At 43.0% G+C, this 25,877-nt stretch overlaps 1 protein-coding gene across 5 annotated transcripts in view; it reads left to right on the top strand.

The window, feature by feature from the left end:
• The window catches only part of LOC113963564 (regucalcin), an 80,766-nt gene extending 55,764 nt beyond the window's left edge, over window positions 1-25,002 (top strand). Inside the window, exons 10-17 of one of the 5 annotated variants that reach the window (XM_027674803.1) lie at window positions 589-706; window positions 2,213-3,031; window positions 13,578-13,742; window positions 16,687-16,869; window positions 18,169-18,384; window positions 19,852-19,983; window positions 23,781-23,935; window positions 24,660-25,002. In XM_027674803.1, coding sequence (XP_027530604.1) covers window positions 589-706; window positions 2,213-3,031; window positions 13,578-13,742; window positions 16,687-16,869; window positions 18,169-18,384; window positions 19,852-19,983; window positions 23,781-23,935; window positions 24,660-24,710 — 1,839 coding nt within the window. In that variant the 3' untranslated portion in view covers window positions 24,711-25,002. Of the gene's footprint in view, window positions 1-588; window positions 707-2,212; window positions 3,032-11,249; window positions 13,002-13,080; window positions 13,186-13,288; window positions 13,301-13,516; window positions 13,743-16,686; window positions 16,870-18,168; window positions 18,385-19,851; window positions 19,984-23,780; window positions 23,936-24,659 lie in introns of those variants that run through there. The other 4 variants (XM_027674807.1, XM_027674805.1, XM_027674806.1 and 1 more) reach the window with 4 other exon arrangements.
• Window positions 25,003-25,877: the final 875 nt, after the last annotated feature.

Genomic DNA, 25,877 nt, shown 5'->3' with positions numbered 1-25,877 from the left:
TGGTCCATGTTTGTCTTGTGCTGGAAATGCCAGAGCTGGATGCAGCACTACGGATGGAGTGTCACCAGAGCAGAGGGGCAGAATCACCTCCCTTGACCTTCTCCCATGCTGCTTTTGCTGTAGTTCTGCGCTGCGAGTGCACATTGATGGGTCCTGTCCAATTTTTTACTGACCATTATCCCCAGGTCTTTCTCTGCAGGGCTGTTCCCTATCTATTCATCCCCCAGCCCACACTGATCCTGGGTATTGCCCTGACCCAGAAACAGGACCTTGCGTTTGGCCTTGTTGAACCTTATGAGTCAATGCAATGGAGTCCAAAAAGAAACTGTTAAATGGGTCAGTCAAAATGAAAATATATTCTGTTGTCTTGTGAAATGTATTCAAGGCATGCATTGAATTGACAATTAAAAAAAAAAAAAAGAATTTTTTTCAAAATTGATAGTTATGTATGTTCAGTAATATCCACAAGAACTTTGCCAAGGGATTTTGCACATACTGTTGTTTTGATTCTGTTTATGATACACTTTTTAAACTGTGTCAGGGTTTATTTTCTTATTGCCTATTAAGTCTCCTGTTACTCCTCCATAGGTAAGAAATCTCTGCTACATGGTAAGCAGGAGAGAGAAACTGAAGTTGTCCCACAGTAAAGTACATGAACAGGTCTTCAATTTGCAAGTCCAACTCATTAATCAGGAAATCGCTGCAGGTAATCATATAAATGTAAAATATTTACAAATTCTGCATGTATTTAAACTAAAACAGTGTGTTCTCTGCGTGTTCCTGCTTAGTGTTTTTAACACATAAAACTGCCTTGAAAACTTTCTTCAAGTACACAATCAATGGAAGTAACAACACACAGAGAACTCTTTAATCTCTTAAAATATTTACTTGAATATTTCTTTATTTTATGGCTGTTTCCGGTATATGCCTGTTGCTTATTGATCACTGTGGTATCCAGATAGCAGAAAGGAACTGGTGGTGATCTCTTAGGTTTTTGCTTTCTTGGACTGCTGGTCTATGGCACTGGTTCCCCACAGCAAGCTCTGCACTGGTACTTGGTTCTCCAGCTGAGAAAGCTTTTTTTCTTGCTGTCAGAAGTGGTTTCCTTCAGGCAAGAGAGAAGAGTGACTGATAGGAATCACTGCTGTTCTCATGGTGCCTCGCGAGCAGCACAAAGAGGCATTTCTTAGCTTACCATCTGCAGTTGCTCTCCTTCCTTCAAAAAGAGTTTAAGTACTCTTGTTATTAATAGTGACTGTTTAGGAATGCTGAGGTGGCAAACTCCACTCTGCCCTTCACTTTTATAGCAACTTTTTGAAATAAGGAGCACATTTCAAAAGAGGAGAGTATGCATTACAGTGTAATTACTGCAGGGTTTTTAATAGGGAGGGCAGCTATTTTTCTATGCTAAGTTAAGATCTCTCTGGTCTGTCAAAAAACATTGTATTTTTAATGACCGGTTTAGGGTGAAGTCTTTGTGCTTTTTTTCTCTACCCCTGAAACATGGATAGGTTTCATTAGTACTGATAAGATAGGTTTTTTTGACCTGTTTTAAATCAGACTAGTATGCTGTGGAAGCAGCAGTATTCTGAAGCACTTTGATTTTGTGTTAATGTATTTTAGTAGAAATATCTACTAAATTTATTTTATGTCTCTACAAACACAAGTGATTTTTTAAATTTTTTATTAGAAAAGCTTGATAACTACTTTGCAATGGGTGCCATATGCATATAGTATCATAACGACTAATATATTGGGGTGAAAAGACTTTTCAAGCATAGAGAATTTTATAATACAAAGCAGAGAGTTGAACTAAATCCAAACTGAAACTCAGTTTGAAGTATTGTTTTTTGTTCATCCAAAACTGAATATGAACCTTTTTTACAGCTTTGTTGGAACTACTTCAGTCATATCTCAAAACTAGTTCAATTCACTGGCTGAAAGCCCTGTAAAAAGGGCACATTGTTGTTTTTAATGGAAATGCTTAAATGCTTACCTAAATTCCAAAGTGGTGGTTAATTTGGTACAGTTTTCGTTATCCCAGCTTCTCTTTAATGTCCTAAAATTATTTCACACTAATTGTTTGCAAATGCTTCTTACTGTTGCATGACCTTATAATGGACTATAAAACTTGTTATGGATAAAAAAACAAATTACCCATTTTAAAATTGCCTTTTATTTTTCCCTGCTCCCGCATCTCTTTCTCCTGTAGGCCATACCCTGACAAGTGCACTAGAGAACACACTGTTCTATCCACCTCCCAGGATCACCCTAAAGTTAAAAATGCCCAAATCAGCATTAGGAGACTGCAAAAATAACTCGCTGAAGCCTGGCAACAGACCGCTTTCTCCTGAAAACAACAGTACTGTTTACAGCAAACGGAGTGTGCCGATGTCAAAGGAATCATTTGAAATTAAAGCAAAATCTTACACCAGGTATCAGCACGACAGCAGAAGTAATGGGTTGCTGGCAGGGATCGGCAAGCCTCGGAGCGAGGCAAAGGATTCTGGCCCCACACAGATGATGGAGTTTCACCGTGGTCAGCCATCCGGGAAGCCTTTAGCGCTCCAGGCTGCTTTGCATGGACAGTCTTCCATTGGGAATGGGCGGGTGCAGCAGGAGAACTCAAGGCTGATGGCCAAGTCCAATGGTCTGATGGGCAGGGCTGGAGACGTGAGCCAGAGAGACAGCTCCAGCCAGACACCCTACGAACAAGAGTCCATGCTCACAGGTCACTTGGCCAGCCAGAGCGGTTTCAGAAAATCCACCATAGAACATTTTAGCCGGTCCTTTAAAGAGGCTACCAATAGTCTAGTGAGGACCACAGAAGATCTCCGGTGCTGTGAAAAGCCAACAAGAAGACTTGCAACAAAAGATCGCTTGTGGAGCAAGCAGACACTTGAAGGTGCTCCGTACCAGGACAACGATGGGTACTGTCCTGACTTAGAGCTGAGTGACTCTGAAGCAGAAAGTGATGAAAACAAAGAGCAAGTGAGGTTAAGACGAAGTAGCTCAGAGAGAGAAAGCCCAAGTAAGGACTTTGGAAGAGATTGTCACAATAGAAACAAAAAGAATATGATTTCTCACAGTTCGGTACAAAGGTGATTAGAAGCCCCCACGGGGTAATTCAGCCTTTATGTAGTCCCGTGTACCAGTGCAAAGCTCGTTATCAAAAGGTTCCAGAAAATATTCTAGGACCTATGTTAGGAAGAGCTGCAGTAGGGGATGGGGGGAGGGGAGAGAAATCAGAGTAGTTTTGTTCAACTGTGAATTGGTTTGCAGTCTTCGCAAGGTTAGCTCAGTTGTCTACAAAGTCATGTGGAAATCGTGTGTTTTACTAGAGGGTAACATCTGGGAGAGCACGAAGTGGTTAATCTTTGCATAAATTCAGGAAACCACTTCCCCCTTGCCAGCTTATGTGCGAGGCAACGTGTTCATGTTAAGTCAGTCTTGTGATGGTGGACAGATTTCAAAGAAGTCCTTGCATTGCTCTAATTTGTTGCAAGAGACTGCAAACGGAGACACTGAAACTGCATTCTTACAGCACCTGCAGCATGGCTTTGATCCAGCAATGCACTTGTGGATGTGTTAGGAAGTTAAGCATGTGAAAAGTCCTGCTGGTTTCCCTGGGAACCATTGTGCTCAGATCTCTGAGCATATGCTGATGTGCTCTGCTGGATCAGGCCCTAAGTGACTACTAAGTGACCATCCCCCTTCTGCAGGAGCTTTGAACCGCAGTGGCGTTTGCAGGCTCCTTGCAGAGGGTGGAAGCAGGCGTCGCTGGCGCTGCCAAACTTGCTGACCTCTAGACATGCCCCTGTTCCCTGCTTTTGCTGAAGGTTTTGTTTCTCTTCACAATAACTTGCTTATTTTGTAAATATAAAACTTCTAGTACTTCAGTTTTTTTAATCTCTGTACATAGTTGCTTGTTGTGGGATGCACTTGTAAATATTTTACCCAGCTAACAAGTACAGATGGCTAATTTTGTGGATAGTGTTTACAAAAGTAGATGTACTACTTCAAAGAAAAATCCTATTTGACACTTACATTTAGGCAATCACCGGTGATGCCAGGTTCCTCTTGAAACTGAGATTTCATATCCAGAGGTGTTTTTACCTGGTATTTTTAAAGTCGGCTGAATTTGAAATAATTTTGGCTGAATTTTTTTTGCAGGTGCAAATTTTCAAGCCTAGTTGCCTGAACACAGGCATAGGAGCCTTCTGGCATCTAGGTCTGTAAAATTTTAGCCAATCATCATTTGGAGTATGGGTTTTTTACTTGCTGAAAATCTACTATTTTATTAAGCTGCTTTTCAACCTCTGGATCAGTTGCTGTTTCCCAGTCTAACACATTTTTGGTGTGTCCTTTAAAATCAGCAATTGTTAAATAGTGACTGAAGTTCAGCCAGTATTGAGGAAGCGAGAAGGGAAGGGAATCCCTTTCTGTTTGTTTCAATGACAGGGGATTTTTCTTTAAATGCAAACTAACTTCTTGTTTTTCAGATGATGTTGTGTTGATCAACGAAGTAACTGCACTGTTTTTCTCTGAAATGCTGTACATTTCATAAATACGCAACATCCTCTGTCCCCACATCACTGGCTGAAATGGCCCATAGGTTGTATAGGGCATGTCATACAGCTCCTTTCTGTTGAGGGTTCAATTTTGTCTGGAAACAAAAGGTGTTCCCCACCCACCGTGAAGATGACTATGCAGAATCCAAACAGCAACTTGTTTTTCTTCATGGTTTTAATTTATTACTTTTAGCTTGGGAAATGGCAACAACATTTTCAGATTTGTTTTGAACTTTGAAATCTCCGTAGTTGCAATAGGACTAGCAGGTCAGGGGCTGGAGGACTCTTCAGTAGTGAAATAATTAAAAAAAAAAAAGTATACTTGGCAAACCTGCTCTGTTTGCTTCATGCATCTTATTTTGTTTTTTACTTTTTGATTTTATGTATATTTGTGTAATTGATCTTTCTAGAGCTGTATCTTCAAAATTATTTCATTTGGTGTAAATATGCAGTAGCATTTTAGGTTTCCACATATTTTATTTTAATGGGAAATGCTTTGTGTTCTAAGCCATGGGTCATTCAGAAAAAGTAAACAAATATCTATTCATTTGTATTCTGGTTCTGATTCTCTTAGTTCTCCTTCAATATTTATTAGTAATCCTCTCTCACTGGTCTTGAAATTTTACGAAGCTTTTATTGGGAACACTTATCTGGGAGGTCAGCAAAGTGTTCATATTATTTTGTGGCTGGAAGCATATGACAGAAGAGAGGGAAAATGGTGCTTTAGCAAAACTCAGCGTTTCTGCTCTTCTGGGGTTATCAATTCAGTTGTTTCCAGTCTGGGCAATGGTTTTGCTAATTTTTACATGATCTTAATAAACATATGAAGGAGCCCTTGGTTATGTAGTTCTCAAGTATTGTCCCCAAAGTGCATTTGCTAGTTTTTATTGTGCGTTCGGTGGCTAACTGTTTGAAGTATTACCTCTTAACTTTATTTGTCAATTTTTTTTGTGTTTTTGCATTTTGTTTTATATATATAAATATATATATATTCAATTTTCCAAGATGGACTCGGTCTTTTTCAGATGTCCCCTTTTTACAAGTACTTTTTCATTAAATTATGAAACTGCTAACAATATTTTCATTTGTTGTGATTTATTCAGGGCTTTTCCCTCTGTGTCTGGCAGCTTGTGAAACTCATCAGTACTGTGTCCATCAGGAGTAAATTATTTCTGCAGACCTGGCAATGCTTTAACAAGTTAAGTATCCAGGAAAACCCTTCCCCTTCAGCATCCCAAAAAAGAGTCGCTGAGCACTAATTTGCTGTGTATAGCAAATAGTGCAAGCCTGGCTTTTGTTTCTGCCTAGCTGAGCAAATGTAGCAGACTATTTGCTGCCCTGGCCTCACTTTTCAATGTATTTGCTTATGTTGTAGTATGGCTGGTTTTCACTGGTTGGACAAAGTGGGTTATAGAGGAAGAGCTGTAGCCAGGTCTTCTGTCTGATCCCTCTTCTTCTACACCCACAGACGTGCACAGCTAAACACAGCTTGCTATTGCCCTGTATGTGCAAAGGACTAATCAATGCAAGCAAGTTCCTGGGTTGATGTTTTGCGTCAGTTTAACACGGACTTTTGCTGTAGTTCCCCCTGCTCCCACAGGCCGGTGCTGTGATGTACCTTGCTGTCAGAGAGGAGCTGCTCCCTGTGCTAGAGGAGGGAAGAAGGCAAGAGGAAAAGGAAGGTGGAGAGAAAGGAGTGGGTGTAGCTGCACAACTGATCCGATAGCATCCTTTGTGCTCTGACCGGCTCTGCAACTGGCAGCATCCAAGAGGGATGGGGAATTGGCAATCTGGGTGTTGCAGGCAGCAGTGACCGTCCCTGCCAGCAGTGGGTCTGGCAGCGACAGAGCGAGTGGAAAGCTGAGCAGCCAACGTGCTTGTGGCCTGGTGTATGGGCAGGAGTGACTGAGCAAGTGGCCCTAGGCAGGCTGGGACTGGAGCTGGAGATAGGCTGGGTGAAATGGAGCTCAAGTCCCTCAGTTGAAAAGCAAACAGGAGGTAAAAAAAGGGGGGAAAGGTGGTAAAGGCGCAGACAGAAGAGAAGAAAAATCATCACTAGGAAGAAGCAGTAAGTGTCGGCCTGTCAGCTGTTTTTCAGGACCAGGATTTCTTCCCTGAAGGTGATCTTGCAATAAATTCCAGCAGCAGACTTCCTTTTTTGACTTTCCGATTGGCGGCTTCTAATTCCCTGTGCAAATACAGTCTGCTTGTGGCTGGGAAGTGGGAAAGACAGGGCCAAGGAAGGAAATTGGTATACTCATTATTTTGGAAACCGTTGCTGTTGGTTTGTAGAGTCTTTACAAATAATTGTGGTTACTGGTTCATGGAAACTTGGGCCAAGCACTAACAGGGGCTATGTGGTGATTCCCAGCACCATCATTTCTGCATGTGTGTTTCTATCCTAAGAGAAATGTTTCTCGGTTATAATTTGCATACGTCATTTGTAGAATGTTTTCTTTGCACCATGAATTCCCAGCCATAGAGGAAGAAATTACAAGTGTTTGGATATTTAATGTAAGCCTGAAACATTCACTTGATTTTGATGTGGCACCGCTGACGACTCGGCCTGGATGTACAGGCTGTGCTGCAGACGCATGATGTGTGTCTGATACTGGGAGGGACCGAGCGTTACCAAGTGTTCAAAGCCTGCCTCTGTGAGCTGCAAAGATAATCCAGCGAAACCACTCATTTTGATCGTTGGGAATTTTGATGATCCCAGTGCTTGTAAAGGTTTAGCACTGCAGGGAATTGACACATCTAGTAGGAAAACATGCTTTTGATGCGAATTAAGGAACAAAAGGAAGCTGCTTGCACAACCTGGGAGCTTGGCATGTGAGGGAAAAACACCGGGGAAGGGCAGAGATGGAAAACAATGGAGTGCCTCAATGCAGCTTCTTTAGGAAGAAGTGAAGACAGAATTCTGGGTTCTGGTTTCATGAGAGATGCCATGCTACTGCTGCTTCTGAACCTTGTGCCCGCTTCAGAGCTCAACAGGCTATTGCCCCTCCTGGGGTGCAATTCTGCAACATATCCCTCTTGCACAGTTGATCCTGGGATAACTGCTGCCAGGCTCTGCTCCTAACCAAGTCAGCACATCTGTAGGGATGTGACAGAAGTGGATTAAAGTGACTGCAAGCACAGCTTTCTGAAAGAAAATGTTACATAGCAGTGGGGGTAAGTTGTTTGAAAATAGCAGATGTGCATGCCTATTTCTGTTCCTCAACCCCTCTGCAGATGGCTTGGTTAGGTTTGTGACTACGTGGTTAAGGAGAAGCAGCCTCAGATATTTGCTCATTAGTTTCCCTGCTTCTGTGCATACAGCTTCCACATAATCTTTCTTTTTCCAGTAGGTTTCTTTTGTGTGGGACAACCTCCTGGATCCACCTTGCCCTGCCCTTTCTCCGAGACTCTTCTTTTGTTTCAGGCTGGGCAGACCTTCCCTGCCTTCCCATTGCTTTCTCAGCAGCCCTGAAGCCGGGTATCTGCCTCGCCTAGGCTGCCTTATCTGATACATTGTTTTAAATCTCTGGGTAGGCTCCATAATGACACCTTTATGGTTGCTTTTGGCTTAACCATCCTGAAGACATTTTTTCCAGTTTCTGTTGTTTTTCCCCAAGTGCTGCCCCACCCACCCTCACCCCAGCCAGGGAAGAGCACTGGGCAAGGCAGGACACATTAGGGTGGACAAATTAGTGTGCTGAGGAAAGATTTAAAACCTAACACAGCAACAACATTATAGGAAGATGCTGTCAGGAAATCTCCTGGTCATCTGAAAGGTCTTGAATCTGTGACACAGACATCAAGATATCAGAATGGTTTGAATTGGAAAGGACCTTAAGGCTCATCCTGTTCCAATCCCCCTACCATGGACAGGGACACCTTCCACTAGACCAGGTTGCTCAAAGCCCCATCCAACTTGACCTTGAACACTTCCGGGGATGGGGCAGCCACAACTTCTGCGGGCAACCTGTTCCTGTGTCTCACCATCCTCAAGATACGCCACTCTTTTTATTTTCTCCAGTCTCAGCAACTGCAAGGAGACCACTGGAGTAGTATCTATAAAAAGAAAAGGTGTTATATGCCATTTGGGAAAATGGCTCTGGTTATACCTTTGGAAGTGCAGGCTCTAGTGAGGGATTGAGTCATCAGAGGGGGAAAAACATCCCTAAACTAGCCCACCCACTTTGCCTGAAACCACGGTGTGTGGTTGCATTCCTTTGTAGTTCCATCTCCCTTATCTCAGAAGGGCGGTGCTGAGTAGTGCGGGAACCCCTGTCACTGGCATTTTAGGCTCCATTTGCATCTGGTTGAATAAAGCCTGGCCAAAGTACTTTCCTTCCTTAGAACTGATGGCTCAGCTATTGTTCTGTTGTCTCCTGTAAAATGGAGTAGGGGCATTGTCTTATTCTTTTCCTGATTATTCCTTCTAGAACAAGCCAGACGTCTCTCCTGGCTTAAGAAAGCACAGAGGCCTCAAAGCTGCATGAGCCAGGTGATAAAAGATACTAATAAGCAAGTTGTAGTTTACACTCGTTACAAATGGCTAATACATAAACCAGACTTTCCTCAAATTGTCTGGTTGAACATGCTAAATTAAGCTCTGAGCAGTCACCCTAAACCTGCAGTTAATTTGAATATTTCTGATTTGGACTAGGACAACTTGCATGCCTGTAAGCCACAAACACTGAAAGCACTGTTGCTAAATCAGCTACTTGAATGAAAGATGCTGCCTTCCCTGAAGTCCTGGCTCCCTTGCATGGCTTCTGTTGTGACTGTAATTTTGCAGCTGCTGTAGCACAAATCAATGCTCTTTTTTTTAACCTGAGGCAAGCAAAATGCAAATCCAGGTCACGTGGGGTACAGAGTGCAGAAAAGTAAGGCATTAATGAAAAAATATCTTGGCTGTGCTTCACTGAAGAATAGCTTTCTGAAGCTCCCTGTTGCCTGACTGCTCCTGGTGCAGAGCAAAGGCCTGCACAGGCACTGACTGGGAACTCTGAGCTTTGTGAGGTAGCTTCAGGTGGCAGGACCTGGCACTTGTGGGTGCTTCTGTGACAAAGAAGTTGGAGGTGCACGTGTAACAGTGTGAGGGTGTCCATGACAGACTTGAGAGACTGGCTGCACTGGAAGGGGTCATGATGTTTGCTCATAGCACTACATTCTCAAGTAAGAGATGGTTTTTCATGAGCCTCTAGCCAGTACGTAAGAAATTATGCTGAAATAAGTCTGCATAATAAACTGTGATAAGTAAAAGGTACTGCTGCTGGTTCTGAGAGAAACTGGACTATAAAGGCTAAATACTTCGATACGACTTCATGGTAATTCGGTGCAATCCTTCTTAGAATTCCCTGTTTGAGATTCTGAATCCATTCTGCATTAACTTGTGTGACAGCGGTGTTAGACACATAAATTAGTCAATGGGCACAAGTTTGCTGCTGCCACCTTCTCCCAAGGAGACGTGCAAACAGGAAAAGGGAGTACTTTGGCAAATGTTTGGACTGTTATGAGTGTTTAAATACACAATTGTGATCATCCAGACTAGTAAACAGTTGAGAGTTCTCAGCAGTTTGATTTCTCCTGGACCAACTTGTTGCTTACTAACAGATAAAACCTTGATCTGGACATGCAAGTCAATTCCAAGAACTATACTTGTCTGCAAACAAGTGCCTGGCAGTGCTAACTCTTGCTTTCCAGCCAACTGATTGCAGTGACTGATTTTGTATTTCTACCTCTGCTCTTGCTTGGTGTTTTTTGCATTTGTCCCCTCCTCAAATGCAGTGTCATCTGCTAGTGGTGAATTCTCATGTGCCTGAATGGATTTAACAGCAGGATTTAACAGGCTTGCACTGAGGTAGTGGCTCTTTGGGCTCCACTGTCTTGACTGCACAGTCCCTGCTCTCGGCTGCACCTTGCCCATCTGAAGAGAAGGCTTGACAGACTCCCTGTTCAGAGGCAGCTGTTAAGATACAGACATCTGATATGTGACATTTGCACTTCGTACCAGGCCTAAGCCCTCTCACCTTCCAGCAGGGAGGAGAGGACTAACAGTAGTAAAAAAAAAGACTAAAGGTGACAGAAGAAAGAATACTCTAAAGATGAAGAAACAGCAGGATCAAGCTCATAAAAGGAGAGAACAACTGTGACTTTTCAGGAATGAGCATAAGCAAAAACCAGTCTCTTTATAGCCCCTGAAATAATCCACCACCTCTTTTCGCCTACAGTCCTTAAGTTGGGGGGGATTTTTCCAGCTCTGTGGCACACTAGGCTGTTCTCCAGAACTGCTGAGCATTTCCTTACTGGCAAGAAGGGTAATGGCTTCTGGCAGGCTCAGGGAACCTGTAGGCTGGGGGAGAGTTGTGACTTCACCTTATCAAGGCCTCCTGCATCACAGATCTACTCTTTCTGTTCTTCATGGTTGTGGATGTTAAAATTCCACTTCCTGCTCCCTGCAAAGCAGAAGGAGCAAGCATATGATTTATCCATGTGAGATAAATGCTGACCTTCCAGCCACTTCCCTTGGAAGCCACGGTGGTACTGTGTGTGCTCCCTGTCAGTCAGATTTGGAGGCCACAGAGTAGACACTGTGACTGCAATGCAACAGTGGGAAGTTCCCAGTGGGGAAGGCTCAAGGAAGCACAACCTTTGGCACCATCTCTTCTGTGCTCTTCTTTCCCTCAGTGAACTCGTACTGGCAGAAGACCTCAGCTGATGCTCTCCATGAAGGCACCCCCCTCCATGGATTCCTCCCTGCTTCTACCTTTCAACAAGCCTGGATTAGCCATTACAGAGAAGACAAAGCAGGAGTACTGTCCTGTGTAAGCAGAGATCCAAGCTCAAAATACGTGGCACAGAGTTTGTGTTGTAACCCGGTGCTTGCAGAAGCTGTTAATTTTCTCCCAAGGTGTGTGCCAACACACAGCTTGTTTTGATGCCTCCAAACCATGCTGGCAAATGCTGAAGTCAGCAAGGAGCAGAGAGACTGGTGAGGTGGGTTGAGGGTGTATCTCCTGCTGCTACTAGATTCAGTAAGCTGTTGCGTTGGCCAAGTATCCCAAATGGCCTCATAGTGTGCAAGGACAATGGGAGAGCAGCAAACATGGCTAAGCTTTGTAAGAATCGATAATTATCTTTCATTGTACTTAATGAATTCTTTGCATACATTTTTTTAAACCTCTGGATCTTCTTTCCTAGTTGTAAAATGTATAAAGAAGGAGAGATGTGGCTTTTTTTTTCTGGATGTTTTTCTGTGTTGGCAGTTGCTGATAATTTGCTTGCCTCAGATTTGAGATGGAATCCTTCTATCAGTTGTACGACACAGCAGTAGAGACAGAAAGAGAAAATTCAATGCTAAGCACTGAAGTAATGCCATGCAAGCCTGTAAAATAAAAGCCTAGCTGCTCAGGTCAGGTATCAATAAGTTAATAAATATCACATTAGTTGTCCATCAAGAGAAGCCTACATGAAACATGTGTTGGTAAGGTCATGTAGGCCCTGAACTTTCCAAATATACCACTAAAAGAGAAAAACGTGACCAAGTGCAGCCTGGGCTGTGAGCACCTGCTTTATGAATAAAGGCAACTGAGTAAAAATCTTTGAGAGGAGATAATTGCCAAGAGGAGAGTGTATGTTAAGGAACAGATAAAATCTGTAACAGGAGTTGTGCAGGCAGCTACCTCCTAAAAGACTATGGTTGTGTGTAGTGCCCCTCAAATAATGGGGCTGCTACACGTGCCAGCTCAAAACAAGAATCTGGATGTGGGAGAAGCGAGTTTTGGAGCAGCAAAGTTAATTCTCGTTTGTGGGGACAGGGGTGAGCCAGCCTGTACCTGATTGGTGTATCCTGAGTTGCCAGGAGGAGACACACAAGACACGCAGCAGTGAGACTGAAATCGCTTGACATCACTGATCCCTACAGGGATAACCGAATCCAAGTCAAAAGGCAATATGTCATGGGGTGCTGAAGAGGAGAGCTGGGATTTTAAAAGCACCATTTCCTTTATGATTTGAGGCCTGGGAGGTGGAGTGGTCATAGCACAGAGATAAGCAGGCACAACAGAGAACTGCACCTGGAAATTTTGATGCCAGCTGTTTGCCTTACGCCTTTGGAAGTCATAAGGGCTTTACAACACAAGGAGTAAAAGAGGGCTTGGCACATGGAAGGCCCAGGATTTCTGGATAACCAGGGAAATGCTGCAAGAGCTGTGGAGAAGGATCCCTGGTGCTGGAAGTTGGGGCCAAGGCCAAAGCACAGCAAGAAGGCAGACAGAAACCAGGCCTTTTGGAAATCAGCCTCTAGGGGAGCCGAGAAACTTTTCCACCGCGATGGGAAATCTCTGCTCCCTCTTTTTCCTTCCTGCAGCTCTTGGAGGCGGGGGAGCCGAGCCGCTGCTGCTCGGGCAGCCGCCGCTCCCGGCTCGCCGCGCTGGCCTTACGGCACTGCGTGGAGACGAGCCTCCCGAACAGCGCGGCCTTCGCCCTCCCCGCCGGGCAGGACAGCCTGGCCTGGGCGGGGGACCCGCCCAGACGAGGGTACCCAAGGCGCGGCCGCCGCCTTTCTGCCCTCCCCGCTATAAGAGCGGCGGCGGCGGGACCTCTCCTGCGCGGCTGGAAGCAGGTAGGGCCGGCGGCGTTCGTGTGGGTGCGCGTTTTATGATTATTTAGTATTGTTATTAATTATGGTTAATTATTATTGTTACGCTTCTCTCCCCTATCCATAGGCAGACGTATAGGTAGATACACACGCGTGTGTTTACACTGCATGGCGGCACCTTCAGCAGTGATGCCGCCGCGCCGGGCGCTGTGCCCGCGCAGCCGGGCGTGCGGGGGCGGGCCCCCCAGCGAGCGGCCTTGGCCTTTCCCTCCTGCACCCCCGATTTAATTTTTGCCTCCCCTTTATTACTCCCCCCCTTCTTTTTTTTTTTTTTTTTCTTCTTTCCTGCCAGCAGGCCGGTGCGGGGGAGGAGGTGTGGAACTCGCATTGAGGGTCGGTGACGATTCCCTTCGCAGGCATGTCGTCCGTCAGGATTGAGTGCGTTGCCAACGAGGGCTACAGGATCGGGGAGTCGCCCGTGTGGGACGAGAAGGAAGGCGCGCTCCTATACGTGGACATCTCGGGTAGGAAGGTGTGCCGCTGGAGCCCGGTCACCAGGCAAGCTCAGGCCATCCCCGTGGGTAAGGAGCCGCTGGAAAACCCTCTGCTGCATGCGGGAGTTGTGTGTTCTGACTCCGTGCCGTGTCTCTCGGCAGCTGCATGGTGCTCATCTTCTGGAGACCTTTCCCTACAACCTCACTTTCCTAGGCCGACAGGACACTGGGGCTTTGCACAGACACTAGGTACAGGCCAGACTTAGTCCTGGGAACTTTTTTTATGGTTTTGTGGTACTGGGTTATGTTTGATCTACATCTTTTTCCTGTAGGTTGTCCACAATTAGCAAGTTGGACAAAAGTCCTCTTTTGTTCCATATTGTCCCAGAGGTAAAGTTCCACTGTTGATTTCTGTGGTAGTTTTGTTCTGATTTGAATGAGCAATGCTCGTAACATTTTCTGTATTGTAAAAGATTTCCAATAGCAAATTAAGAAGTTGATATATTTTAAGGTAACAGTATCACCAGCCAGTCTCAGTAGTTTTAAGTATTTATTCCAGAAAGGAAGAGATATGCTAACTCTCATAAAGAAAGAGTTGCAGATTTGCTGCTGGTGTGATAATGTAAATATTTGTCTGTCTGAAGACAGCTCCTTAAGTAGTTTCAGTACAATTTTTTTCTCATGTTCAATAACACTTGGTGAAAATCAATTTTGCCTACCCATAAGCTGCTGACGTTATTCACAAGAAATTATCTGGGCTTATCTGCCCTTCACATTATTGTAGTTAGCAGTTTTAAGGTGAGAGAAGACCTGATATTAGTTTGGGAAATGTTGCTTCCCAAACTTATTTCTTCTTAGCTTAGCTGAGGCAGTGTGCTTCTCCCAACCTTTTCCCCCAGCTTGACCTACTCTCAAAGGTGTAGTCTTTTCATATGGCCTCTCTGGAGATGTGGAAGGGATAGAAGCTGAAGTAGCTCCTTTTTTTATTTTTTTATTGTTTCCTCTCTTTAATAATAAAATAGTTATGATTAATAGCTGTGCCTTTGGGAATACTATGGCTAAAAGACACAAAAAAACCCCCAAACAGCCTAAGAATGTCATACTCAAATAGCGGGTTTCCAAAGTGGAAACTAAGAGAGAAATTAGAAATTACTCATTACTAAAATGTACGGAGAATTACAACAACCACATACATAGGAACAATGTCAAATGCCCTTTTTATCTCCACAGGGAAAACACCGCTACACACATAACTGTGCCTGGAGGGGAGACCCTATGGTCAGTTTTCTTTTTGGCATAAAACAGTGCTACAAATAAATCAATTCCTGCAGATGCTGCTTTAACAAAGCCCTGCAGTGTCACAGTGGACTGAGCTGGCTGCAAGGGCCGAGATGCTCGCTTGCACTGTATTTGTGCAGTGAACAGCAGGGTGTCTGTGTCTGGATACACCCCTTTCCTCTGCGGTGCTTTGTCAGGAAGGTATGGGACTGTTCTTGTGTAGGGGCACCTGGGGAGCCGACACCTCCAGGAACAGCCAGTCAAGGGTGTGTGGACTGCTGTGCTTGGGGGCTGCTACTCCCTGGATAGGATGTCGGCCCTGGGGGCTGCCTCAGGTGAAAGGGCTTGTGGGAGCCACAGCCTCAGGTGTTTTCCTGGGGAAGCAAATGGAGAGTTGTGTTCCCATGTTCTGCTAGCAGAGGCCCTGCTGCTGGTACAGGCAGAAAAGCACTTTTATTGGTGTGGTTACTGGCAATCCAAAGAGCAGCAAAATTGCTACGTGTGGCAGGTGCCACACATGGCTGAGGGGACTCTGCTGACCTCTGTGCTGGCACAGGAAGAAGAATTGGCACCCAGTCACCCAGTGTAAATGAGCCCAGACTACCAGCAGCCTCCGTAGTGGGGTCACACACCTCTAGGACATGGAGCTACTGGAGCTGAGCTTGCAGTCAGGTGGGCATATCAAGTGCTGGCAAGTAAATAGCATTCAGATTTCTGGCACAGCGGTACCGCTGCCAGGGCTCCAAAGGGAAGGGACATCCTGAGCCATGAGCAAACAGCCAGAAAGGACTAGTTCCTCTTGGCAACAGTGGTGGCTGGTGGTAGTTATAAGTATTTGTGAAACTATTACCTAATTATACCCCTGCAAAGCTATAAATACAAGAAATGTTTTATTTTTTTTAATAATTAAGTTGGTGATTAGTCTCATGTGTATAAAATATTATACCAGACTTTATTGCCCTACCTAAAGTTATTATTCCTTATATTGCATCTGATTGTAGGCTTTTACAGAAATGTTGTCTTCACGCTCACTGGGTTTTTTTACTAATTCCTTTATAATAACCTGCAATTGAGGTTTTATGCATAATAGCTCAAGTGACTGTAAATTAACTGTGGAGTATATACCAGTTTTCTGTTTCCCTTTAACTCTTGGGAAGCTCCACCACTCCTTGGTGTGTTTTTGGTGCTGCTGGAGGCATGTTTGAACTGCACAGCAGAATGTGGTGCAGGGGAGTGGCTCTCCTGCCCAGTGTGGCCTGTCCCAGTGCAGAGATACTCTTGCCTCCATCAGTGTAGGGCTGATTTATGCAGGAGCTGTGCTAAACAAACACAGTTGCTCCAGAGCTCTTGTGGCAATTGATTTTTCCTTTGTGTGGGGGGGAACCCACACAGTAAGCTGTTGTAAAAAGCCCTGTCTCCCTTTTAATGCCTGGGTTTTTTTTTTTTAAGCATCTAGCTGAACCAGATGCTGGTAATGATTATAGCTCCTGGGAGCAGTGGTAATACTTAAGTTTCCTGAGTTTATGTGTCCCAATAAATGGTGATTCCCTTCATAGCAACTTGTTGTATGCATTAAGTATGCCCTCTTAGCATGACCTAATCTGTTTCTATGTATTTAGTCTTCAATTTGTTTGTTAGAAAAGCAGATTGTTTCTCTTGCCTGTGGTTTCACTATGTTCAGTTTGCATGTCTCAGGTGGGTAGAAATGTCTTGCCATAGCACATCCCTCTTTTCCATTTCACCCTGTTTCTAGATGCTCCTGTGAGCTCTGTGGCTCTTCGGAAATCTGGAGATTATGTCATCACCCTGGGAACCAAGTTTGCTGCTTTGAAGTGGAAAGAGGAACAGGTAACCACCATTACTCAAGTGGACAAGGACAAACCGAACAACCGATTCAATGATGGGAAGGTGGATCCTGCAGGGAGGTATTTCGCAGGTATGCTGCAGGGCGGTTCCTTCCCGCTGGTGCTTGTTAGGTTTTGGTGATAAGATGCAATGATCAGTTGTAGATGCAGCAAGTTTTCCTTCATACTTAAATGGTGGTGGTGGGGGGGTTGTCTTCAGAGTTAAATCCCGTTAACAAATCTATTTGTATCACCTGGGCACCATCTAATCAGGACTGTTTTTTTAAAAAGAGACACTATTCAAAGTCTGCCTAGTTTCAGACGCTAGCTTTGCCTTCTCCCTGTTGGCTGCTTGTTTTGAATACTCTCAGGGTGCCAATAGAAAGTACTTTTCCAGTTAGCAAGTTATTATACTGTGTGTTTTGTTCTTCATAAACCAGAATTTATAGATTGTATTTCTAAAAAGTATGTGACTGTTTATACTGGAGAAGAGAAGGCTCAGAGGTATCTTACCTGTGTATAAGTACCTGATCTGGAAGGGTGGCGAGGGAGTAAAAAAAAAGATAGAGCCAGGCTCTGCTCAGTGGTGCCACTGATGGGACCAGAGGGAGTGGGCACGAACTGAAATTCAGCAAATTCTGTATGTACGTAAGAAGAGTCTTCTACTGAGGATGATCAAAGAGTGGAACAAGTTGTCCAGGGGGGCTATGGGGTTTTGATTCATGGAGATCTTCAAGACCCAACACTGGACTGAGGAACCTGTGGTGTCTGACCCTATGCTGAGCAGGGGGTGAGGTGATCCTGGATGATCTCCAGAGGTGCCCTCCCACCTCAGCTGTCTATGATCCTGTCCTCCTGTTTTTTAAAACACTGTTCTGTGCATCTGCTCTATAGTTCAGTCCCCAAGCTTACCTTAGCTTGCATTTACCCAGCCTCTCAAGAGCCAGTCTCAGCTGCCAACTTCAAGTTGCAAAGATGAGACTTGCTTTTGAAGAGGCTTTAATGTAAGACTCATTGAGGGAGGAGGTAATTTTTTTCCAGTTTCTCAGCTCTACAAGACATTAAGATTTGTGGGAAGTTAAATGCTGGCCACACCTTTCTTAATATATGAATGACTGAATAAAACATTTTGCGGGAATTACACTGCACACTATTTCTGCCACAGTTCAACAAACCCCCAAAGACTATGTTCTATCATCTTTTGCTGAAAGCAAGCACGTCAGAAATCTACCTTTCTTTTGCTTTTAACTCAGTTTCTTCCTCAAATTTCAGAAGCCCCCTGCGCTGCTCCCTTCTACATTGTGATTATCGTCATTGCGAGGGGCTGCCACCAAACCTGGAGGAGAGTCCGTTCACTCTGAACCTGCTTTCTCCCCTTTGACTCTGCACAGGTACAATGGCTGAGGAGACTCGGCCTGCCGTGCTGGAAAGACACCAGGGCTCTCTGTATACACTTTTCTCTGACCTCTCAGTGGTGAAGCACTTTGATCAGGTGGACATTTCCAATGGGCTGGACTGGTCGCTAGATCACAAAACCTTCTTTTACATCGACAGCTTGTCCTATTCGGTAGATGCCTTTGATTATGACCTCCAAACTGGAAAAATTGGTATGAATGACTGTATTCTAAAATAATTGGTTGTGCCTAAAGATTGTGATGTTCCTGTTCTGCTTATTATATAGAGATGATCAGAGCTTTGGGAGTGCTTCTTCAGTAACCTCTTGAGAGCAAAACAACAGAAGCCATATTAATGCCTATCTTCGCCTGCATAGGCTCCTGGCTCAAACCAGTCAGGGTCTGTTGGTAGCTCTATAAAGTATTTAAATTGCAGTTTGAGTAGTGATCTGTACTACTGTTACTAAACACAAGGCATATCTGATCTTCCAGTGTAAAAATGGCAAAGTGTTTCTCATTTGTCTAGGTTTCTGTGGCTGTGTGTTTCTTGCTGCTGAAAGCATAGGCCATCTTGTAGTCTTGTACAAAACCTCTGCCGGCTTCTAGATATTTTTTCACTTTTCACTGTCTTGTTTTTTAAAATATAAGCTTTTAAATGAAGATTCTGCAGAAAGAACTGGGCAACAATGGGAAAGCAGTAACTCAAATTTCCTTAATTTATTTAAAACAAAACAACGCCTTAAGGGCTTCTGCAAGCTTGGGCAAAAGAAAAATTCCATTGACTTGGACTAATAATTTGCTTTTGAGTACATGGACTGCAGTATTTTACTTTAAAAGAACCTAGCCAATTTGATGTTGAATTTTAAAGCTGAATTAATGTCATTTTGGGCATAGAATCGTGTCCCAGTGTCTCTGTGCTATGGCTTACAACTGAATTTTTCTTTAGGAAATAGGCTGCTTCTTCTCTCTCTCTCTTTCACTCTCTCTCTTTCTGTGGCAATCTGACAATCACCAGGAGCAAAAAGGAAATTAATTAAAAATATTGCTGCATATGAGAAACATTGAAGTTGTCAGAGCATAAAATAAACAATGTTGGAAACTTGTGTTTAATTTTCTTTAATAACAATGGATAAAAGTTCAGATAGATTTGTTTGGTTTTAGGTTGATAATATGCCTTTGAAATTGATGCTTTTCCTAGCTCTTGTGTTTATATAAACTCTGAGTTTATAGATCTGAAGGTCAGTTTTGTGTTGAAATAGTGATTATTGGCATGTTGCAGCAATCTGTTTGAAAAGTCTCCAGTTGGAGCAACTCATACTTCAAATGATCCAAACTGCTTTTAGAACAAGTAATTAATTTTATTAATTTATGTAACATTAATTTATTCAGTTATTCATTTAATATTGTAAGTAGGGAACATGTGGTGCACTAGAAAATAATGCCACAAAAAAGGATTATAATTTCAGTGGATAGAAACTGATCCACAGGCTTTCATGTTGAGAAACAACTATCTCAGGAAACAAACAGAGCAGCAGACACCATCTATTTCCTTTATAAGAAAGAAACTCAGGGCTTCAGCACAACTTTTGAAAATAATAGTACAAATAACTTGCTGGGCTGTGACTGATAAAAATTTTAACAACTGTCTAGCTCAGTTGTGTGTTTTTTCCTACCTTGCAGGCAACCGTAGGAGTATATACAAACTGGAAAAAGAGGAGAGCATTCCTGATGGGATGTGCATTGATACAGAAGGCAAACTCTGGGTAGCTTGTTATGATGGTGGGAGAGTGATTCGTCTTGACCCTGAGACAGGTAAGCCCTTGCAGAAGGTGGAGTGGAACTTTGTGTTCAAAGGAAAAAAAAAGGAAGAAATAAAAGCAAAGAATGAGAGGGTTCCCCCCCCCAAAATAACATATCTGCTCTTTTTAAAAACACTGTTTTTTAAAAACTATTATTTTAAACAATTTCATGCCCCTGCTCTCAAAAATTACCTTTGTAAATCAGTCTTCTTTGTTCCCAGCATCTGTTGTGTTGGAAAAGGTAAAGTTGCTAAGGAGATCATCATTATACTTGTGAGTTGTTTGAGTTGGCATTCTCTTACATCCTCCAATCTTAAAACCAGTGTTTACCTCATCAATAAATGATGTAAATGAGTAAGCCATGAAATATCAAAGATGACTAAAGCCATTTTTGAGCTTTGTTTCTTCAGCAAATTGTATTATTTTGGACGGCCTACTGAGTTTAGTACGATTCCCACATGATACTGATGCCAACAATATCTTTTTTATTGTTGAAAATTATTTACATGATCAATTTTTTCAATTGAAATAATTAAAAATATTTCATTAATTCCACAGCATTTTATCATTCACATAGTAACATCTTGAGTGTGCCCATTGTCTGAACCTGTTGTTCATTCCTACTCTCATTTGCACTTTAGTGGTGTGCCAGGGATGATTTACCATGGGTAAAAAGCACATGTAAAGCGCTTAAGGGAAACTGAACCCCATTGCCTGCAAGGGGCCAGTGGGTGAGAATAGGAGTGTGATTTTGACAGATCCCAGAAAACACAAGTTTGCATAATGCAGCAGAGAAGCAACTGCGCTGAGCTGCATCTGGAGTCTAGTAGAAGGCTTAGTGTGTTGTGGGGCTGCAGATTCAGGGATACCAGTGTCCCTTGATGCTTTCTGCCTCTGCAATGCACAGAGGCACTGGCACATGTGCACCAGGCAGGTCAGGCTGCAGCCTCACTTCTGACTCTACTGGAAGCTCTTACTTGAGTCTCAGGCTGTGATTTCCCCCTCACCTTTTGATCTCTACCCATCCAAGGTCCTGCCAACCTGCTTGACTTCTGTTCTGCAGAGTCTGCACCCCTGCTCTAGGAAAACAAAGCTCCAGCTGGGAGATACCAGCAGCTCTGGGACTTGTTTCTGGTCCCACATCCTTCCCCTTTGGTGGGCAGAGCACTCCTTGGTGACATCCACGAGCCCTCTGAGTACCCTCCTGCAGCAGTGGACTCTTATAATTTTTCCTCTTTGGTTCACTGTTTCTATCTTCTTCCTCGCTGGCCTTCACCTTCTTCCTTTTTTCACTTGTTTTTCTTCTCCCTTTTGGAGGTGTTTTCTTATGGGAAAGCTAGAGGGAATAGTGGCCATAAGCAAATGCATAGGGATACTAAGAATATTGACAGCAGAGTACATACCCCCAGTGCACTCCCAGTCTCTAACTATGCTCACAGCTGGATGAGATACTGACGTGATGATAGGTACCAGTGCATTTCTCTTCTGTGAACCTGTCTGTCTCCCCTCACCCATGTAAAACTCATAACATCTGCAGGGAATAGTAGTACAAAGTTTCACAGGTTCAGTGTCCATGCCAAAAAGAGCCACCTTCTTTATGGATATCCCATGCTTACCCGCCCTCTCATGCTGTTTTAAAGTGACATCTAAAAATCTGCAATTTGCTGAATTCTGAATGAATTGTAATTATTTAGGGAGATACCCAAGACATGTATGAAGAGAATTCCATGAAAGCCGCTCTTTGAATGCAAAAGAGCTATTAAGTGTGGCGTGAATGGCTGACAGTGAGCTGCAGATATATCTAATGATAAAGAACTTATCTAAAACACGTGAGGGATTTTCAAGTTTTAGCAATGTTAAAGCGTTGGGGGATTTTATGGGAGATGGGGTGAGGAAACTTATTTGTTTGGCATCTTCACCTAAGTGAAGGTTTTGAGGTTCAGGGTGAAGTAGCTTTTCAGGTCTAGGCTTCTTTAGCATAGGTGGTTGCTGCCTTTAGATTCAAGATATGCTACAGGGAAAGACTGTGGTGGCTGATCCCACTAAGTTTTCAAAGGGCTCAGAAGGGATGTCTAACTTGTATGTGGCAAGCCTTGTCATATCTTCTGGTGACCTGCTATTCTTATGCAATCGTGTCTTTTAATTAGAATCCTAGAATCATTAGGGTTGGAAAAGACCTCTAAAGTCATTGAGTCCAACTATTAAATCAGCACTGCCAAGTCCACCACTAAACCATGTCTGTAAGCACCACATCTACATTTTTGAACATTTCAGGGAACATGAGATTAGCTCAGTTGGTTAGAGTATGCTGCTAAATAATGCCAAAGTCACAGGTTTGATCCCCACAGAGGCCATTCACTTAAGAGTGGGACTTGATGGTTCTTGTGGGTTCCTTCCAATTCAGAATAGTCTTGTGACTCTATGATGATTCCACCACTTCCTTGGGCAGCCTGTTCCAATGCTTGACAACCCTTTCAGTGAAGAAATTTTTTCTAATATCCAGTTTAAACCAAATATTTTATAGTTCTTTCTAGTGAATGTTTTTAATATCCTTTGAATTTTAGTGTCTAAAAGATTTGCTAAGTTTCTCTCTGCTGTAGATACTAAGCACAAAGGAATATTTCAGGTAGATTGTAGAGCATCCAGGTGCAGATTTTCTTGAATTTCCAGGGAGACGTTGCTCATCTCAGAGCTTTGTAAATTATATCTTCCAGGCTGTTATCCATTGAGACACATCAGGGTCTCTCCCCTTGTCTTTGGGGCTCATGCCTCTTCTCTCACAGTCCATGTTTTTTTCCCTTTGAATGCACTTCCCACACATTTTCTCCCAGAACTGGGGTCAGCCAATTTCTAGGGTTCCCAACATCAAAGTTACTATTTCAACACATCAGTAAAGTTAGTTACTGTAAGGGGACCAAGCTCTTTATATATGCAGTTGGGGGGGCAGAGAAATTACAGGTTTTGTAAGGAGATTCATGTGCTCTAGCATATTTCTAGAGAGAGAAATTCAATGATAGGTAAATAAAATAAACTTGATGGGAATAAGCACTTCAGGATTAGCAAGAATTTTAGAAAAATCTGCTGTAAGGTGTCTTGTCAGCCTTCTGGTTAGGGCTGGAGGCAGTCTGTTCACTACCACTGTAATTAAGACAGTAGCTATTTCTTGATGTAATAAATGAGTAATATTAGTTATGGTAGCACTAGTTTCTTCTAAACTTCAGACATGTCCCATGATCCTTATTTTATGCAAGCTTGATGTGAAAGGCTATTGAAATTTCAGGGAAAACTTCTAGGAATTAATCTTCCTTAACTGCTGGCACTAGAGGTGTAGCAGGAGGTACACCTCCACAATGCTGCACGAGGTCTACTCCCTCCAGGCTGCCTTTGTAATTAAAAGTAGAAAAGTCAGCAGGTCTAGAGTGTGATTCATGTGACCTGTTTTAGAGAGGAATTTTATCTCATTTCCATTGACTCCTTGGGCAGTCTAGGTGGAGCTCAGATGCGCGTCTCTGCTGGTCTCTGCTGTGGATGTTCGCGTTTAACTAGAGGACAGACTGGGATTGGGGTGGGATTTGTTTGTGATAACTGAGATTTGTGAAATGATACATCATCAGCAACTTTGTCACAGAAGTCTGGTTTCTCCCTGTTGTGGTGCTCCATCAGTATGCTGAAAGTCAGTGTGGGTCCTCCCCCTACCCTGCTTCCCACTTCTGCGGAACACTTGGCTCCACAATGGTTATTCACAATAATTTGTTTAAATTTCTTGTTATAAGTAGACAAACAGGAAACATCATGCATGTTTTCCTCCAGGGAAAAGACTCCAGACTGTGAAACTTCCAGTTGACAAAACAACTTCCTGCTGTTTTGGAGGAAGGGATTATTCAGAAATGTATGTGACTTCTGCCAGTGATGGGATGGATAAAGAGTGGCTTTCACGGCAACCACAGGCTGGTGGGATTTTCAAGGTGAATGATTCTTTTTTCTGTTATTTTAGAATGTAATTTTTTTGCTCCTGCATTTTTCAGGCAGCAAGCCACTTGGAGTGGTAGGAAGCAGGAAAAGAGCGGTTGTTTGATGATTGGTCATATAGTTAAACTATTGTTTTTATTTTTAGTTCCTGTTGCAGTATGAGGAAGTTAAATGCATTTAGAGATTTGAAAATAGTTTTGGGTTTAAACTTTGTAACAATGCTGGTAGTGTAAATTTTCTATGCCATCACCTCTTTATCACTCTCCCAACACTGTTTGCATTTTCTATTTGTTGTGGAAAGAATGGGTAAATACTCATGTGTCTTAATCAATGACAGATCTACTTTTATTTACTTTCTCGTTAATTATAACTAAATTACCTCTTAAAAATTTGTTACCTTGGGATTTGTTTTAAAGCCCTGCTCTTCTCTGTGTGTGCATACTGAAGGTTACATTGTGAACTGCAGAATTAAGGCTTAGTAGTATCTAAGAGAAGAGGCCTTTGGGGGATGGACTCTGACCTGAGATTACTGAGCTTTAGAGAAAGAGCATGTGTTGAAATTCCTGGCTGTGATGTGCTGATGTGTGCAAAATAAAGTAGGAGGGCAAATTAGAGTACACAGTCCTTTTCAAATTAAAGCATGTCCAGTTGTGCAAGGAAAGCAAGTGTCTGATAATGGTGGATTATTACTCTAATATTTTTTTCTCTCTGTTTTAATAGATAACAGGATTGGGGGTGAAAGGAGTCCCACCGTATCCATTTGCAGGTTAAATACACACTCTTCAGAATGTGTTAGAGAAGACTGATGTACACAGGACGTCTGAAGGTCTTATTCTGGTGTTCAGCATCTTTTGCTTTGAAACCATAACGCCATTATAATATTTCATCAAGAAAGCATGAAAAACTACTGAAATACATGGAATATTTTAAAACTGATCTTTTCTCTCCCTTTAGATTTACTTTATATGTGATGGTACTTTTTCCTGTTGTACTAAAAAGATTCTCGTCCTAATAAGCTTCTATTGTAATTCTATTTTATGATTAAAAATATTTTAATATCTTTTAATTGTTTATTCTTCCATCTCATTTGCAATTTATGCTATATTGATTTCTTGATTAAACTACTTGTACTGTCTCTTTTACATATTTTTGAAGTTGCTTATAGAATACCTTTTGGTGATCTTAGCACTGCTTTAAATGTAACTTCATTTGTCCCATGATATTCTTAACAACTGAAACATTAATACCTATCGCTGTGCGTCTACAGCTTTCTTCTTGGAGCCCTCAGCTGTGGCTGTGCTTAAATTAACTATCTGGAACTGATCACCATGACATAGTGCATGTCACTATGTTGCTCATTTTGTTAAATATAAACCCAGGCTTGGGGCGAAGAACCATATCTTTGTCCATCCTTTGAAGATCTCAGCCTATTCTGGGGAGATCCATGATGACAGGAAAACGTTAAGCATTCATGACCATTTGTGCATAAATCTGCATATACCTCCTCCTGAACCAAACTCCCCCAGAGCACCCAGAGAAGCAAGGTGGGCCCATATGCCCAAATGGCCACTGTTTCAAATGTGGAGGAAAAGGAACTTTTATTACAAATTATTCACAACACCTGTTGTAAATGAAAGGTTTATTTACTGGATTGCTTTTTTGCTGGTAACTTCAGGCCTATGTGTGCTGTAACAACTGTGATGTATCTCAGAAATTAAACTGGATTTTTGCTCTGTGCCCATCCTGCTATGAGAGGGTAACCCAGCAACTGACTGCCAAGAGGGCCAGTGGCTGTGTGTTTTCTCTCCCAGTAGCTCCAAGAATCAGCATACCATGGTTTGCCGGTGCATCTCTGCAGGCCTTGGAGTTGGAGTTAGCTTCTGATGGATGGGCTTGCCTGCTGTGCCCTCGAGTGTGCAGTGGGTGACTCAACTGCCT

This window comes from Neopelma chrysocephalum, unplaced genomic scaffold (genome assembly GCF_003984885.1).
Source record: "Neopelma chrysocephalum unplaced genomic scaffold, ASM398488v2 Primary Assembly neopelma1_25, whole genome shotgun sequence".
NCBI classification, from domain to species: Eukaryota; Metazoa; Chordata; class Aves; order Passeriformes; family Pipridae; genus Neopelma; species Neopelma chrysocephalum.
This window is presented reverse-complemented; position numbering and strand designations above follow the sequence as displayed.